The 14,141-nt window shown below is 38.9% G+C and overlaps 1 protein-coding gene across 1 annotated transcript; it reads right to left on the reverse strand.

Annotated features, from left to right (window-relative positions):
• Positions 1-756: 756 nt before the first annotated feature.
• On the reverse strand, positions 757-9,677 carry CAMLG (calcium modulating ligand). Its single transcript, XM_082835648.1, has 4 exons — positions 9,422-9,677; positions 7,387-7,847; positions 4,613-4,678; positions 757-1,340 (listed from the first exon to the last, which is right to left on the reverse strand). Exons 1-4 carry the CDS (start codon positions 9,591-9,593, stop codon positions 1,149-1,151), a joined length of 891 nt encoding a protein of 296 aa, XP_082691774.1. The 5' UTR covers positions 9,594-9,677; the 3' UTR covers positions 757-1,148.
• Positions 9,678-14,141: the final 4,464 nt, after the last annotated feature.

Below are 14,141 nucleotides of genomic sequence, written 5' to 3' on the forward strand. Positions count from 1 at the left end.
AAAAAAACTTTGTGAGTAATAAAAAAAAAGTCTATATCACAAGAATTAATCAAACAGACGATACAAAAAAACTAGGGAAATGTAATACCAAGTGATAAAAAACTTATGCTTTATACTCTTTTAAGTCAAATCTTCCAAATATGACAGTGTTACTACATTAGTTAAAAGAGTATTTATGCTATTGGGTTGAATACTTCAGTCAATTCTTCAAATTCCATTTTTATATCTAATCATTCTATGCCTATTGCTTAAAAAACATACTTCTGAAAATCTAAAACTCAAAAGTAAAAATTTCCAATTCTGAGTTTGGTAATAAAATTTTTCATAAATTAAAATTAATAAAGATTTCATAAATACCTTTTAATTTCACATGTATGAATCTTAATCATTTCCTCCATTAAATATTTATGCTGGAATAAAAATTAAGATACTGGGGCTTCCCTGGTGGCGCAGTGGTTGAGAGTCCACCTGCCGATGCAGGGGATGTGGGTTCGTGCCCCGGTCTGGGAAGATCCCACATGCCGCGGAGCGGCTGGGCCCGTGAGCCATGGCCTCTGGACCTGCACGTCTGAAGCCTGTGCTCCGTGACGGGAGAGGCCACGGGGTGACAGGCCTGCATACCGCAAAAAAAAAAAATTAAGATACTGACTCAACGAGAAAAGATAAAATTGGCTACCTTATTCAGCCATTATAAGTTAAAATGTGCAAACTTAACACTAGACAATTCAATTTCTTTCATTTTATTTTTAAGATGGCTCCATTTCTCAGGACAGAACAATACAAATACAAGATTCAGTCCTTGGGACTGGCTGAGACGACATTCATCTGCTCTCCTAAAAGCACTAGCTCAGCTCTCAAAGAGGAATTACAAATCTGAGAAGTTAGGGAAAGGTGTAGACTAGGAATTCTAATTAAACAAGAAAAATCGATTACTGACATTGGTACTCTAATCTTCACATCAGTATTAATACAAACTCAACCCTTTCCAGTCAGGGAACCTGCCATTCCATTCCTAATCAAGTGGTTTTAAAACCGCAAAAAGTAAAAGAATTTCATAAAGGTGTAAACCAATATGCTTCCTTTAGAGTCACTGCAATATAGAAGAGAAATTTTTTTTTGTAAGCTTCTCTTTCTGAGTTCTGCAGGCTTCATGGTACTTCAGAGCCCCAATAATCAAGCAGTTCATGACAAAAGATAAAAGTGAAAAAGTAGACACAGAGATCTGTGAAAACTTCGCCCATTTTGCTATAAGTATCCATTGATCGATTTATCACTTCAGCAGGAATTCCGGATAACAGAAGCGCAGCTGTTAGCACTGTTGTCTTTATCTTCTTTTCACCCTGCATAGAGAAAGACTTCAATAAATCTTACAGCTTTCAGAAGACTACTTAAGCTCTATAAAAACATCAGTGCTGCTATTTTTGCCTAACTGATTTCAAAACTGTTAATGAAGTTTCAAAATATCAATCAATAATATATGAAGAAACATTTACTGAGCATATAATATGTAAAGCAGCAAACTGCTAGGCAATAGGGAAAGACACCATTCTTGCTATCAAAAGTTTTTTAAAAAAGTCTTATCTTGGAGGCAAGATATAAATAATAATTTAAGATACATACAAAAGCTCAAGACAAAAACAGGAAACGCATTACCAGACAAGACATAAATAATTGCTAAATGAATGACATGGATGACGTGTGCTATAGTGGCTCAAAGGAGACAGAAATTACTCCAGGGTTTTTACGTATAAGTAAAGCACAGGGAAGGATTTCAGAAGGAAGTGGAATTAAAAACAGGCCTTTAAGAATGAGCAAGATTAAGATGAGCAAAAGTGAGAAGATAAATCTTATTATAAGGTTAAGTCTCATGACAACAAAAGTCAGAAGAGTGATAGGTGTACTGGAGGACAGTGAATAATTTGTAACAGAATCAAAGGAACATTCTGTAGAGTCAGCCCTAATTGCCATCCAAACGAATTCACATTTGTTTACATATGCAGCAGAACATCACTGAACATTTATTTCCTAATATAATTTTCTAGTCTCATTCTTTAAGAGATTCAAGGCTGAATTTTCATTTAATTTATTGATTTGGTATCACCAAATCCAATCACATGGTTCAAAACATTTTAAATATAAAAAGCTATAGTTACCCAAGAGAAATCAAAGCCTACGTCCACAAAAAAACCCACTCAGGAAAGTTCTTTGTTGCTTTAGACATATTAACCAAAAATTGGAAACAACCAAGACGTCCAGCAATAGGTAATTAGACAAATTAATGGATACACTCACTCAACTGGAGCATTATTCAGGGAAAAAAAAAGAGAGAAAGAGAATGAACTACTTATGCACTCAACAATATGGATGAATATCAAAAATATGATGCTGAATGAAAGAAGCCTTGCACAAAGAAGTACAAACAGGAACGATCCCATTTAAAATAAGTACTAAAACAACCAAAACTAATCTACAGTGGGAAAAAGAAAATCAGACCTTCATGGTGCAGGGGTTGGGACTGCCTGGAAAAGGACATGATGGAACTTCCTGACAGTAATGTTCTAAATCTTAAAGGATTTGGGTTTCACGGGTTGTCAAAACTCATTAAATGGTATAATAAAGACTTGAGCATTTCACCGTATGAAAATTTTACCTCAAAATAACGAAAAATAACCACAAAGAAACACTGAATTGTATATATATATATATATATATATATATATATATATATATATATATATATAAACTGAAATGTGTAGGGGTAAAATATACTGATGTCTTCATCTACAACATACTTTGAAATGCATCAAGAAAAAAGATGTATTGAAAAAAGATGTATTGAAAATGGATAGAAAATTGGGTGAATATATGATAAATATAATGAAATGTTCACTACAGAATCTAGGTGGTAAGCATAAACGGGTGTTCACTGCACAATTCTTTCAACTTTTCTGTTGAAACCTGTTAACAACAAAATATTTTGTTGAAAGAAAATTATACAGTAATCTCCCTTCCTTTTCTCTCCCCATTTACCTAGTAACCGACACACACTCTATCACAAATAACCACTGTTAAAAATTTCATGTAATATTCTTCCAGAGTTTCTTTACACATATACAAGCAAAATGAAATACATAGGATTTTCCTCCTTTTTACAAAAAAAAGGAGTATACTATAGATGTTATTCTGTATTTTTATATCTTAATATTTCTTGGCGAGCTTAACATTATCAGTATATGGAGACCTTTATCATTGTGAATGGATAGGCCATAATTTTTTTTAACTAGTCACTTATCAGTAGACATTTAGGTTGTTTCCAAACTTTTGCTATTGCAAAACTAAAATCAGTGTTTCAAGGGTAAATTTCTAAACAAATGCTTTAATTAAAATTACATTTTTGGAGGCGATCAATGAATATACATCTATATCATAAAAAAAGTTTTAATTAAAAAATAAAATTACAGGGCTTCCCTGGTGGCACAGTGGTTAAGAATCCGCCTGCCAGTGCAGGGGACACGGGTTAGAGCCCTGGTCCAGGAAGATCCCACATGCCGCGGGGCAACTAAGCCGGTGCACCACAACTACTGAGCCTGCGCTCTAGAGCCCACGAGCCACAGTTACTGAGCCTACATGCCACAACTACTGAAGCCCACACACCTAAAGCTGGTGCTCCGCAACAAGAGAAGCCATCGCAGTGAGAGGCCCGCGAACTGCAACGAAGAGTAGCCCCCACCCGCCACAACTAAAGAAAGCTCGCACACAGTAAAGACCCAAAGCAGCCAGAACTAAAATAAATAAATAGATAAATTTATTTTAAAAATAAAATAATAAATAAATAAAATTACATACCTTTCTTTACTCTTTTACTTTGTGGATTTGACTATTTGACCCCTCAAAAATATGTTTCAAACGCATTAAACACACACATGAGGTCTATCAGTGCATTACAAATGACTAAGCAAACAGTAAAGGAGCCATTTTTAAGCAAAAATCTCACACAAAAACTCAATTACACAAGTAAGGTTATCTTCTCTAATGGCAAGGCAAGTTCCATAAAACTGTATAGCATAATTGGAGTCAAGCTGACCAGATAAACACTGATACTCCCCATGATTCTGCTCTGTAAGTATGGCCAAATATTTCTTACAAATATCAGACCCTTGGCATTAAAGATAAAGCGCACTGTCATTAATTGTTCAGTAAGGAGCACAGTAAGATAACTGAACCCATTTTTAAAATAACTTCCTTTGTTAAAAACAAAATGTATTACTAAACTTACTAAGTAACTAAGTTGAACACTTTCTTAGACAAGTACTATTCAAACTCTGTCATGAGGGTTTTCCCCTATTCCATGGTGGACCAACATTTTTGTAAAATATGATAAAAATGTTATGGCAATGTCATATTGCTATACAAGTTTCTAATTACTCACTTTCTGAACTGAACTTATTACAAACAGAAACAAATAGTTTGAAGATCTGCACTTGTGAGCCAATCACTCTTTGAATAGCACTGATTCAGACCATAAGTATAAATAATTTTAAGTTCTTAAAAATCATCTCGTTGTTAATCAATCTAAATATATCACCATAATTCAGAAAAAATTTTAATTTACCTTAGGAAAATATTTGTATAGTCCCATGTATGCAAGTTGTAAAGTAAGAAATGGAGCAAATATGGACTGTGAAGACAGAAGATAAAGTTACATATTTCCAACATAATCATTCAAATCACAATAAATCAAACTAACAGCAGTTATAAAATTCCAAGCAAAATAACTGTAATAAAATATTTAATTTTAGTGGCTGAAAGGATTCTTGTTTCTGCAAAAGAGTGACAAAAATAAAGAGATTTGATTTCCTTAACATAAAACATGTTTCTCAAGTCACATTCTATCAACATCCTCCAAAATTCCCTCTCTCTTAAAAACTTATCTTTTAAATAATTTAAAAGGTAACTTCTCAGCGGTGATTGATGTATAATAATGCAGTGACATCTCTCTCATCTACAGGTAATTAACTGACAGTTTGAAAGCATACCTAAAAGGCTCAATACTCAAAAGAGATGCCATACATACCTCACTCACACTTCAGGGCAAGGAATGAATTCATCTCTGGCCCTCAAATGACGAGGTGTTTTTATTATAGATAAAATGGCTTGGTTATCTCACTTCTCACACAATAAAACAGAAAAGATCAAAATAATACCTAATTTACATTTATTTCTAAAGTTAAAATAGGGAGGGAAGGAGCAAATATTACTAGATGGAAGAATAGTGAGAGCAGTGATTAATAGCTGAAAATCTGACAGCAAAAAAAACACCCAGAAAGCCAAAAAACCTCACACGAAATGAGGTACAAAACTAGGACATAATTTTAAAAGCATGGAAGTACAGAGCCCTTTAGATAAGACAAAAAAAGTAGCTATACATCTCACTAAACGCTGAAAGCTATGATGCCAATTTATCATCAGGGGAAAAAAAGATCTAATCTGTTCAACAGATTCTCTTTAAGAAAAAACTGGCATAAAAATAGACTTTTAGGGACTTCCTTGGTGGCACAGTGGTTAAGAATCCGCCTGCCAACGCAGGGGACACAGGTTCGAGCCTCGGTCCAGGAAGATCCCACATGCCGTGGAGCAACTAAGCCTGTGTGCCACAACTACTGAGCCTGCAAGCCACAAGTACTGAGCCCACGTGCCACAACTATTGAAGCCCATGTGCCTAGAGCCCACGCTCCGTAACAAGAGAAGCCACCTCAACGAGAAGCATGCACACCACAAAAAAGAATAGCCCCCACTTGCCGCAACTAGAGAAAGGCTACGTGCAGAAACAAAGACCCAATGCAGGCAAAAATAAATAAATGAATTTTTTTTTTTTAAAGATGGGAATTTCCATTAAAAAAACAGACTTTTAAAAACTTTTTTTCTGGGCTTCCCTGGTGGCACAGTGGTTAAGAATCCACCTGCCAATGCAGGGGACGCGGGTTCGAGCCCTGGTCCAGGAAGATCCCACATGCCGCAGAGCAACTAAGCCTATGAGCCACAACTACTGAGCCTGCACTCTAGAGCCCGCAAGCCACAACTAGTGAAGTCCACGTGCCTGGAGCCTGTGTTCCGCAGCAAGAGAAGCCACCACAATGAGAAGCCCGTGCACCGCAACAAAGAGTAGCCCCTGATCGCCCTAACTAGAGAAAGCCCGCGTGCAGCAACGAAGACCCAACACAGCCAAAAATAAATAAATAAAATAAATAAATTAAAAAAATAATAATAATAAAAACTTTTTTTCTTAATAACATAAACCTTAATTATCTGAAAATTTACTTAATGTGGCTGGTACTTGGTAGGTATTCTTAAAATGTCTACTGAATGGAAACACCTCAAAGAGCAAGACACTGTTATACTTTTCTTCTTTCCTCCACATACTATGAAACAAAAGGACCAATAAATCCCAACTTACACTGAACAGCCATGGCATATGAAGGTACAACAAAAATGGACTGCTCCTATGATAATACTACACTATAAAATGCAGAATGCCTTCTGAACCATAAAAAAATTACATCACATCCAGGACCATAGGAACTGCATTTTAATATTTCAAATTTGAAAAGTGGTAATTAATATCTCTATATATGTAGGTAATTTACCCTTTGGTTTTGGAATCAAAGTGCTTGGGTTTAATCCCAGCTGTCACTCAGTAGTGTGACCCTGGACAAATGATTTCACCTCTCTGAGTCTTCATTCCTTCATCTATAAAACAGATTCAAATGATACCTGATTCACTAGGGGCAGTACAGGAATAAAGATGCAGACATAGAGAATGGACTTGAGGACATGGGGAGGGGGAAGGGTAAGCTGGGACGAAGTGAGAGAGTGGCATGGACATATATACACTCCCAAATGTAAAACAGATAGCTAATGGGAAGCAGCCGCATAGCACAGGGAGATCAGCTCAGTGTTTTGTGACCACCTAGAGGGGTGGGATAGGGAGGGCGGGAGGGAGATGCAAGAGGGAGGGGATATGGGGATGTATGTATATGTATAGCTGATTCACTTTGTTATAAAGCAGAAACTAACACACCATTATAAAGCAATTATATTCCAATAAAGATGTTTAAAAAAAATGATACCTGGTTCAAGGATGAGGTTAAATGAATTAATATATGTAAAGCACTTAGAATGTTACTTAGCATGTAGAAAGATTTTAGCAATTATTATCAGGCTCTGTATTTAACCAGAACACCTCATTCTATACCTAAGGCGAATAGCAGTTTATAACACATCTCCAAACATCCACATGAATCTAGTAAATATTAAGTTACTGTTGGCAATGAATCTTACAAAAGCACTCATTATTATAATCAATTTGCATTTTCCACTGTTTCTTACCAAATATTTGCAAACAAAAGCTCTGACTCCAAAGGCAAGGAGAGCACATCCCACCAATCTAAATATTCGAAAAGAGTCAAATTCTTCAGTTGTATTTCCATCCTCTTGGTTGGGTTTTTCACTAATCAACTGTTTCCTTAGCTTCATTGCTTCTTCAAATCTGGAGAGGTACTGTTCTAGGCCATGGCGAGAACCCCTCTGGACAGTGTCTGCTGTCAGGTCTCCTCTGTTGCGCTGCCGGAGCTCAAGGCTTACATCCATACTGCACTCAGGAGGTTTAATGAAAGAGTCCAATTTGTCTCCCAGCTGAGTCCCCTTTACCTCGGCCACACCACTCTGCTGGTCAGTTGTTCCTGTACTGACCGAATCACCCAGCACTACTCGCTTTGAAACTGAAGGAATGGTGAGGGAGTTCAGTTTATCACTGTCCTGCTGCTTTGATTTTGTTTGACTTTCTTCTTCTGAGAAAAGAAATTTAGAAGACTTAAGTATTACATACTGGCAAACATCTTTCTTATTACTATTTAAAAATATGCCACTAGAGCTAGAACTTCACAGCCTCTGAATTTAATACTGATTCTTCATAAGACAAACTAGTTCCTTCCTCTACACACTCAAAATGTCAAAAAGAGTCGTCCTTCAGAGGACATACCCCAAACTTTGGAGGTAGAAGATAACGCTATTATACAAATTGGGAAAGACAGGGATGGAGATTTTTTTAAATCTGTATTTTTAATATTACATTTCTGAATCCAGAGTCCTGTCAGCACAGGGTGTGGCATATACTACAGCTACAGTTTACGTAATCCTTCTACTGTAATCTGGCAGCCATTAGCAGGTATTTAAGCAGTTTTAAGATGCTGTTCCGGTTTAAAACAAAACAAAGGGGAAAAAAAACCTTTAATGACAGATAAAATAAAAATTTCAAAGCAAAATAACAAAGTAGAAGCTTTAGGAAAGAATAAATATTCTACTATTAATCATTAAAGGGGAAAATGCGTCTTCTAACGATTGTTCTAGAATTTGAAATAGGGCTCTTACCTCTCTTGGCAGTTTTCAGTCGCAAACCCGTAAACTGTCTAAAAGTTCAGAGCTATATATCTAAAGCCCCACAGAGCAGAAGTCACAAGGATCTAAGGAACATGCAATCAGTGACTAAAGGCCAAATATTAAAGGCAACGCTCAATGGAAATTTAGAGAACACTAGCTCATACTGAGTGTTCAGTAAATATTCACATGAAAAAAAATTTTAAGAAACTCATTGTACATGTCATTGGGGGAGAAATGAGGAGCTATCTTCAGTGTTAAATGCAGTTCCTGACATCACTCACATCAATCTCAGCACACTAGGAGATAAGGCCTCAGATGGGCACGTCCCACTTGTTGGGTTTCTAAAGAACGGGCCCTCCAATTTTTTTCACCTGTTTAAGAAGATCTGTAGATGACAGTGTGGAGAGCACTGAACACAGACACTAGGATTTAACCGTAAGAGTCTCTGATCCAAGGAAGAACCAGGGGGCAGTTCAGTAAAGACAAGCTCATGCAGGCCGACAGAGTTACAGCAAAAGGCAAAAGAAGGTACAAGCCAGGGAAGGCACTGGAAGGGAAAGCATTTGGAAAGGAAATAAAGGCAGGCAATCTTCCCGACGGGCACAATAGACAGAGCAGTCTAGGGATAAAATGTGTGCACTTCAAGAGAGGCGAGGGAGTGGGGAAGGCGGAAGGGGGCCGTCTCAGGGTAACTGGGCAAAGGGCACCAAGGCAGAGGGTCTCAGGAGCGAGAGTTTCGCAGCCCGCGGCGGAGGTGGAGACAACCTAAGGGCGGAGCCCCCGGAAAACTGAGGAAAGAGACTAGAAACGTCGTGGGGTTAAGAAGTGCGAACTGGGGACATCATCAAAGGGACGGGGCCAGAGGGGGAGGTCAGAAAGCAGGGTTTGGTCAAAAAGGTCAGCAGGGTGGAGAAGGGAAAGGAAGAATGATCCCGAAGACTCAAAAGGGATGGGCAGGAGACCGTGGGGAAACGGAGGTTCTCACCGGCGCCGCTCCCCGGCCTGTGAAAGCCCATGATTCGGCTGATGCGCTGTTCCGAGTTCATGAGCAGCTTTCTCCGCCGCAGCTCGGCCCGACGCTGGGAAGCCGACAGGCCTGAGCCCGCCGGGGCCCCCGGCCGGTCCCCGCTGTCGGTAGCGATGGTGACCGGCTCCATCTTCCCCTCCACAATCCGGGAGTGGTGACGGTGACAGCAGCGGGAGCCGCGGCGACGAAGACTCCGGGCCGGGCCGCAGAGCAAGCGTCCCTCTACCTCTGTGGACCCGCCCCCTGCCCTAGCGCTTGGCCGCACATGCAGCCTAAGCACGCGCGTCGCCTGACGGGACCAAGCGCGAGCCTTGCGCCGCCATCTTGAGTGAGGGCATCGCTGGAAGCTTCAGTTCCTCCCGCCTGGGCTGGCCCTCGTTGCTCCTCTCCCCCTACCAGCGGTCCCCTGTGGCGTTCCCTCGGAAGTGAAGAAAACCGGCACCTAGCCTGACGCACGGAAAACGTATGGGAGCGAGGAATAAACTCTTCCTACCTGGTGCCAGGAAGTAAAATGGAGATTGCAGCGGCAGGCACTGGTTTCCAGTGATTTTCTTCGGCCTCGCTTATAGGCTTCGGGAATGCGTAACTCCGAGAGCGACGCTTTAGGGACCCTTGCGGTTGGGATTTGTTATTGGTGCTGATTCCTCATCTTCAGTAGTGCTACTACCAAATACACACCTGGTTCGTTCCAGGCTTTCCTCGTGTCTTTGTTCAAGACTTTCCCAGTGAAGCCTTCCCTTTCCGTTCTATTTAAATTTCCACCTCTTCTCAACACTCCTTATTCTCCTTATGTGCCTTTTCTCAACAGTTATAACCGACTCGAAAGCTGAATGTACTTGTGTTTATTATCTGCTTCTTACTAAAATGTAAGCTCCATGAAGACAAGTAATGTGTTTTGTTCACGGCTGCAACTCCTAGAACAGTGTGAGCGCCTAACAGGGTTGCCTTATCCATTAGGCCATGGTGAGGGCCCACAATAGGGGCCCAAGAAAATGTTTTGTTTTGAATTTTTTTAATGGAAGTATAGTTGATTTACAATATTGTATTAGTTTCAGGTGTACAGCAAAGTGATCTGGTTATACATATTGACATATATATATGTACATGTCTATGTTCTTTTTTACATTATTCTTTTCCATTATAGTTTGTTACAAGATATTGAATATAGTTCCCTGTGCTATAGAGTAAACCCTTGCTGTTTATCTATTTTATATATGGAAGTCTGCATCTGTTAACCCCATACTCCCAATTTATCCCTCCCTTACCCTTTGGTAACCATGAGTTTGTTTTCTTTGTGAGTCTGTTTTCTAAATAAGTTCATTTATTTGAATATTTTTTTTAAATCAGAAGAAAAGTGTAGTAATAATTTTTGTATAATGATGAATCAAGCCTGGATTGTAGTCATTCTCATACTAACACAGTCATAAAATATAATTTTAAATATGCTTTTATAGAGGAAGGAGCCCACGAAAGCAAAATATCCACAGCCCACAAAAGTCATAATGCAGCCCTGGTGCACAGTAATGACTAAGTGAATGAGTAAATGAATGAAGGAATTAAATCCCTTGTCAACCCTTGCTGAGAGGACGCCATGGCCAGTTCGTACCTGAGGCTGCAGGGGGTGAGGCAGCCTAGTGTGTCCCCTGCAATGAAGCCTGCTCAAAGTCAGCAAGTGGGTGAAAAACCCTGCTTAGATAGAAGGTAATAAAGTACTGTTTTTAACTGTGTCATCTGACCCTGTCTCAGACAGAAAAGGATTATGAAAAAAAGCGTAAAAACAAACAGCAACTTATCTTTTGGGTTCAACAACGTAAGGAACTCAGGTATAAACATTGAACATTCCCCTTTGATTGGATGATAGCTAAATCTCAGGGACATGCCCTAGCTAGTAATTTTAAAGCATTAGAAAAGGTTTTCCCTGCATATCTGTACAGATCTACATCTCTGAGGCCCAGACTGTGCCTTAAAAACTTCTACAGTTGAAATAATTAAGTACTAGTAATAAGTGTGCACAACTTGATGAGGTAAAATCCTGATGAGTCAAGACCAAATACAGTTCCATGGTAGACAAAAGATTTTTTTCACTTGAGATAGCATATAGAAACCAAATGGATATTTTGATAGATGTGTTGATGTATGATGGCTGATGGAGTCAGGTAAGAATTTAAAGTGTCAAGATTTCATATTACATGCTTACTTATTTCTGGGAAACCATTTCCCTATGGGGTTTCCATAGTTATTAAATTTCCTTGTGCTTCTCAGTGGTATATGATTCCTTACTAAATGATGTGCATACTTAATGATTGTCTTAATTTCTGTCTCCCTCACTATAGACTTTTTACAAGGGCAAGCCCACCTCCATCTCTTTTTCTTGTGTGTGTGTTATTTTTTTGGTCTCGTTTTTATATTCCTTTAAAAAAAATTTTAATTTAAAAAAAATTTTTTTTCCATTTTTAAAAATTGACCACTTTGCCCCATGCTTAGCACTGAGAGCTCTAGATTAAATTTACCTGAATAGTTGCAGAAATTTTTCTTTTGTGCCAAATCTTGGCATTTTCAATGAGTTTTATGTATAATTTTTATTTGATCCCAGCATTGTTTAGGTAGGCTAATATTAATACTTTATTGACAAATTGTAGCTACAAACTGACAAATATGTATGAACATATTGAGTCATAAGTAATAAAAGTAGAATTCAAATTCTCGGGTTAAATATAGACAGTAAGTTCATGCTTGGACACCTCTCTACTACATATAGCAATCAGTAACAGTTAAAAACATAAAGAGAGGGACTTCCCTGGTGGTCCAGTGGTTAAGAATCCGCCTTCCAATGCAGGGGACGCAGGTTCAATCCCTGGTCAGGGAACTAGGATCCCACATGCCACAGAGCAACTAAGCCCACGCACCACAACAACTGAGCCCACACACCGCAACCAAGATCCCGTGCACCTGCAACTAAGACCCGATGCAGCCAAATAAATAAATATTTTTTTAAAAAACATAAAGGGAAAAAAAAAAGATAGCTGGCCTCAAAAACAAGAGAAACATCTCAGCAGATCAAAGTATCAGAAACAGCACAGTGGAGCTAAAGTCAGGTGCCTGTTGGGCTGCAGATCCAGAAGCTGGCAATGGTAGCGTGTAAGAGGACCTGAAAGTGCTCCACGTGAGACAAAGGGATGAACAGGACAAACTCACTGCTTGAGGTCTGCCCTCCCTGAAAAATATTCAAAATATCATTTGCTATTGGACTTCAGCTTAATAAACAGAGAGGCAGAAGAGAGGGCAACAACTAGACTTCCCACTGTTGGTGACTGGAATGGTGATATCCCCAAATCACGGCAGGAGCCCTAAAATACCTCCATGAGCCCTAGTTTTGGGAAAAAGCAACTAGAAAACCCATAGACAGGGAGGGGGAAAGCTTGGACTGAGAGAGATGTGCTAAAATGAAAATAACAACCCTCCCAATCAAATAAGCCTAGAAACCCAAATTCTAACAAACATGAAGAAATACAACATTTAAATTCTGCCACCCAAATTAAAAATTGGAATTCACTCCAGAAAGAATGTTATAGAACAATTTTAATACATTATTGAACAAAATAGGCAGAAATTAATCAAAAATAAAGTTAGTTATACAAATATAAAAATCAATAGATGAGATTAAACTCCAACTGGACGTAGTCACAGAGGAATTAGTCACAAGAGGAATTCTGGAGACTTCCCTGGTGGTCCAGTGGGTAAGACTCTGCACTCCCAATGCACTCCCGGGGCCCGGGTTCCATCCCTGGTCAAGGAACTAGATCCCTCACGCATGCCACAACTAAGAAGTCTGCATGCCGCAACAAAGAGCCCGTGTGCCGCAACTAAGACCCGAGCAGCCAAAATAAATTTTAAAATAAATAAATATATATTTTTTTAAAAAAGGAATTCTGAAGGTAAAAAAAGAATAGAGGGAATGACAGAAGCAAATATTTTAAGAGAAAACATATGTCAATTATATCTAAGTTTTAAAAATAAATAAAAATTTTAAACGTAACTGAGAATTTTCCAGAATTGAAGATAGACAAGGATCTCCAGATTAAAGCATGCTCTGAAAAGCAAGCAGGGTAAACAGTAAACTCAGAGTATTAAAACTATAGAATATTAAGGATAAAAGAAAAATCTTAAAAGCTAACAGATTATCTTCAAATAAACAATTAGACTTACAGTAGGCATCTTATCAGTAACAAAAGGGTCCACAAGACAGTGAAGTAGTATCTTAAACATATTGAGAATTAAAAAATTGAAAACGCTTTCAATCTAGAATTTTATTTTAATTTATTTTTTTTTTGCGGTATGTGGGCCTCTCACTGTTGTGGTCTCTCCCGTTGCGGAGTACAGGCTCCGGACGCGCAGGCTCAGCGGCCATGGCTCACGGGCCCAGCCGCTCCACGGCATGTGGGATCTTCCCGGACCGGGGCACGAACCCGTGTCCCCTGCATTGGCAGGCGGACTCTCAACCACTGTGCCAGCAGGGAAGCCCCCAATCTAATATTTTAAACCTAGCTGTTCTTGAAGAGTGAGCATCCAGAATTTGGATTGTGACTTCCCAGACACTGACTCAGGTTTAAAGAACCTTCAGCAATAGTTTTCCATTTACTTAATTTGGGTGCAAAACATAGCACTACTCAGTGACTGT

This window comes from Leucopleurus acutus, assembly GCF_964270905.1.
Source record: "Leucopleurus acutus genome assembly, chromosome: 3".
Taxonomy (NCBI): Eukaryota; Metazoa; Chordata; class Mammalia; order Artiodactyla; family Delphinidae; genus Leucopleurus; species Leucopleurus acutus.

Coding starts and splice junctions, on each gene's coding strand:
- CAMLG (XM_082835648.1), bottom strand. CDS start 9,593: ATGGAGCCGGTCACCATCGCTACCGACAGCGGGGACCGGCCGGGGGCC. Junction 4,679..7,386: donor CTTTTGTTTGCAAATATTTG/GTAAGAAACAGT, acceptor CTGTCTTCACAG/TCCATATTTGCTCCATTTCT. Junction 1,341..4,612: donor TATACAAATATTTTCCTAAG/GTAAATTAAAAT, acceptor TTCTCTATGCAG/GGTGAAAAGAAGATAAAGAC.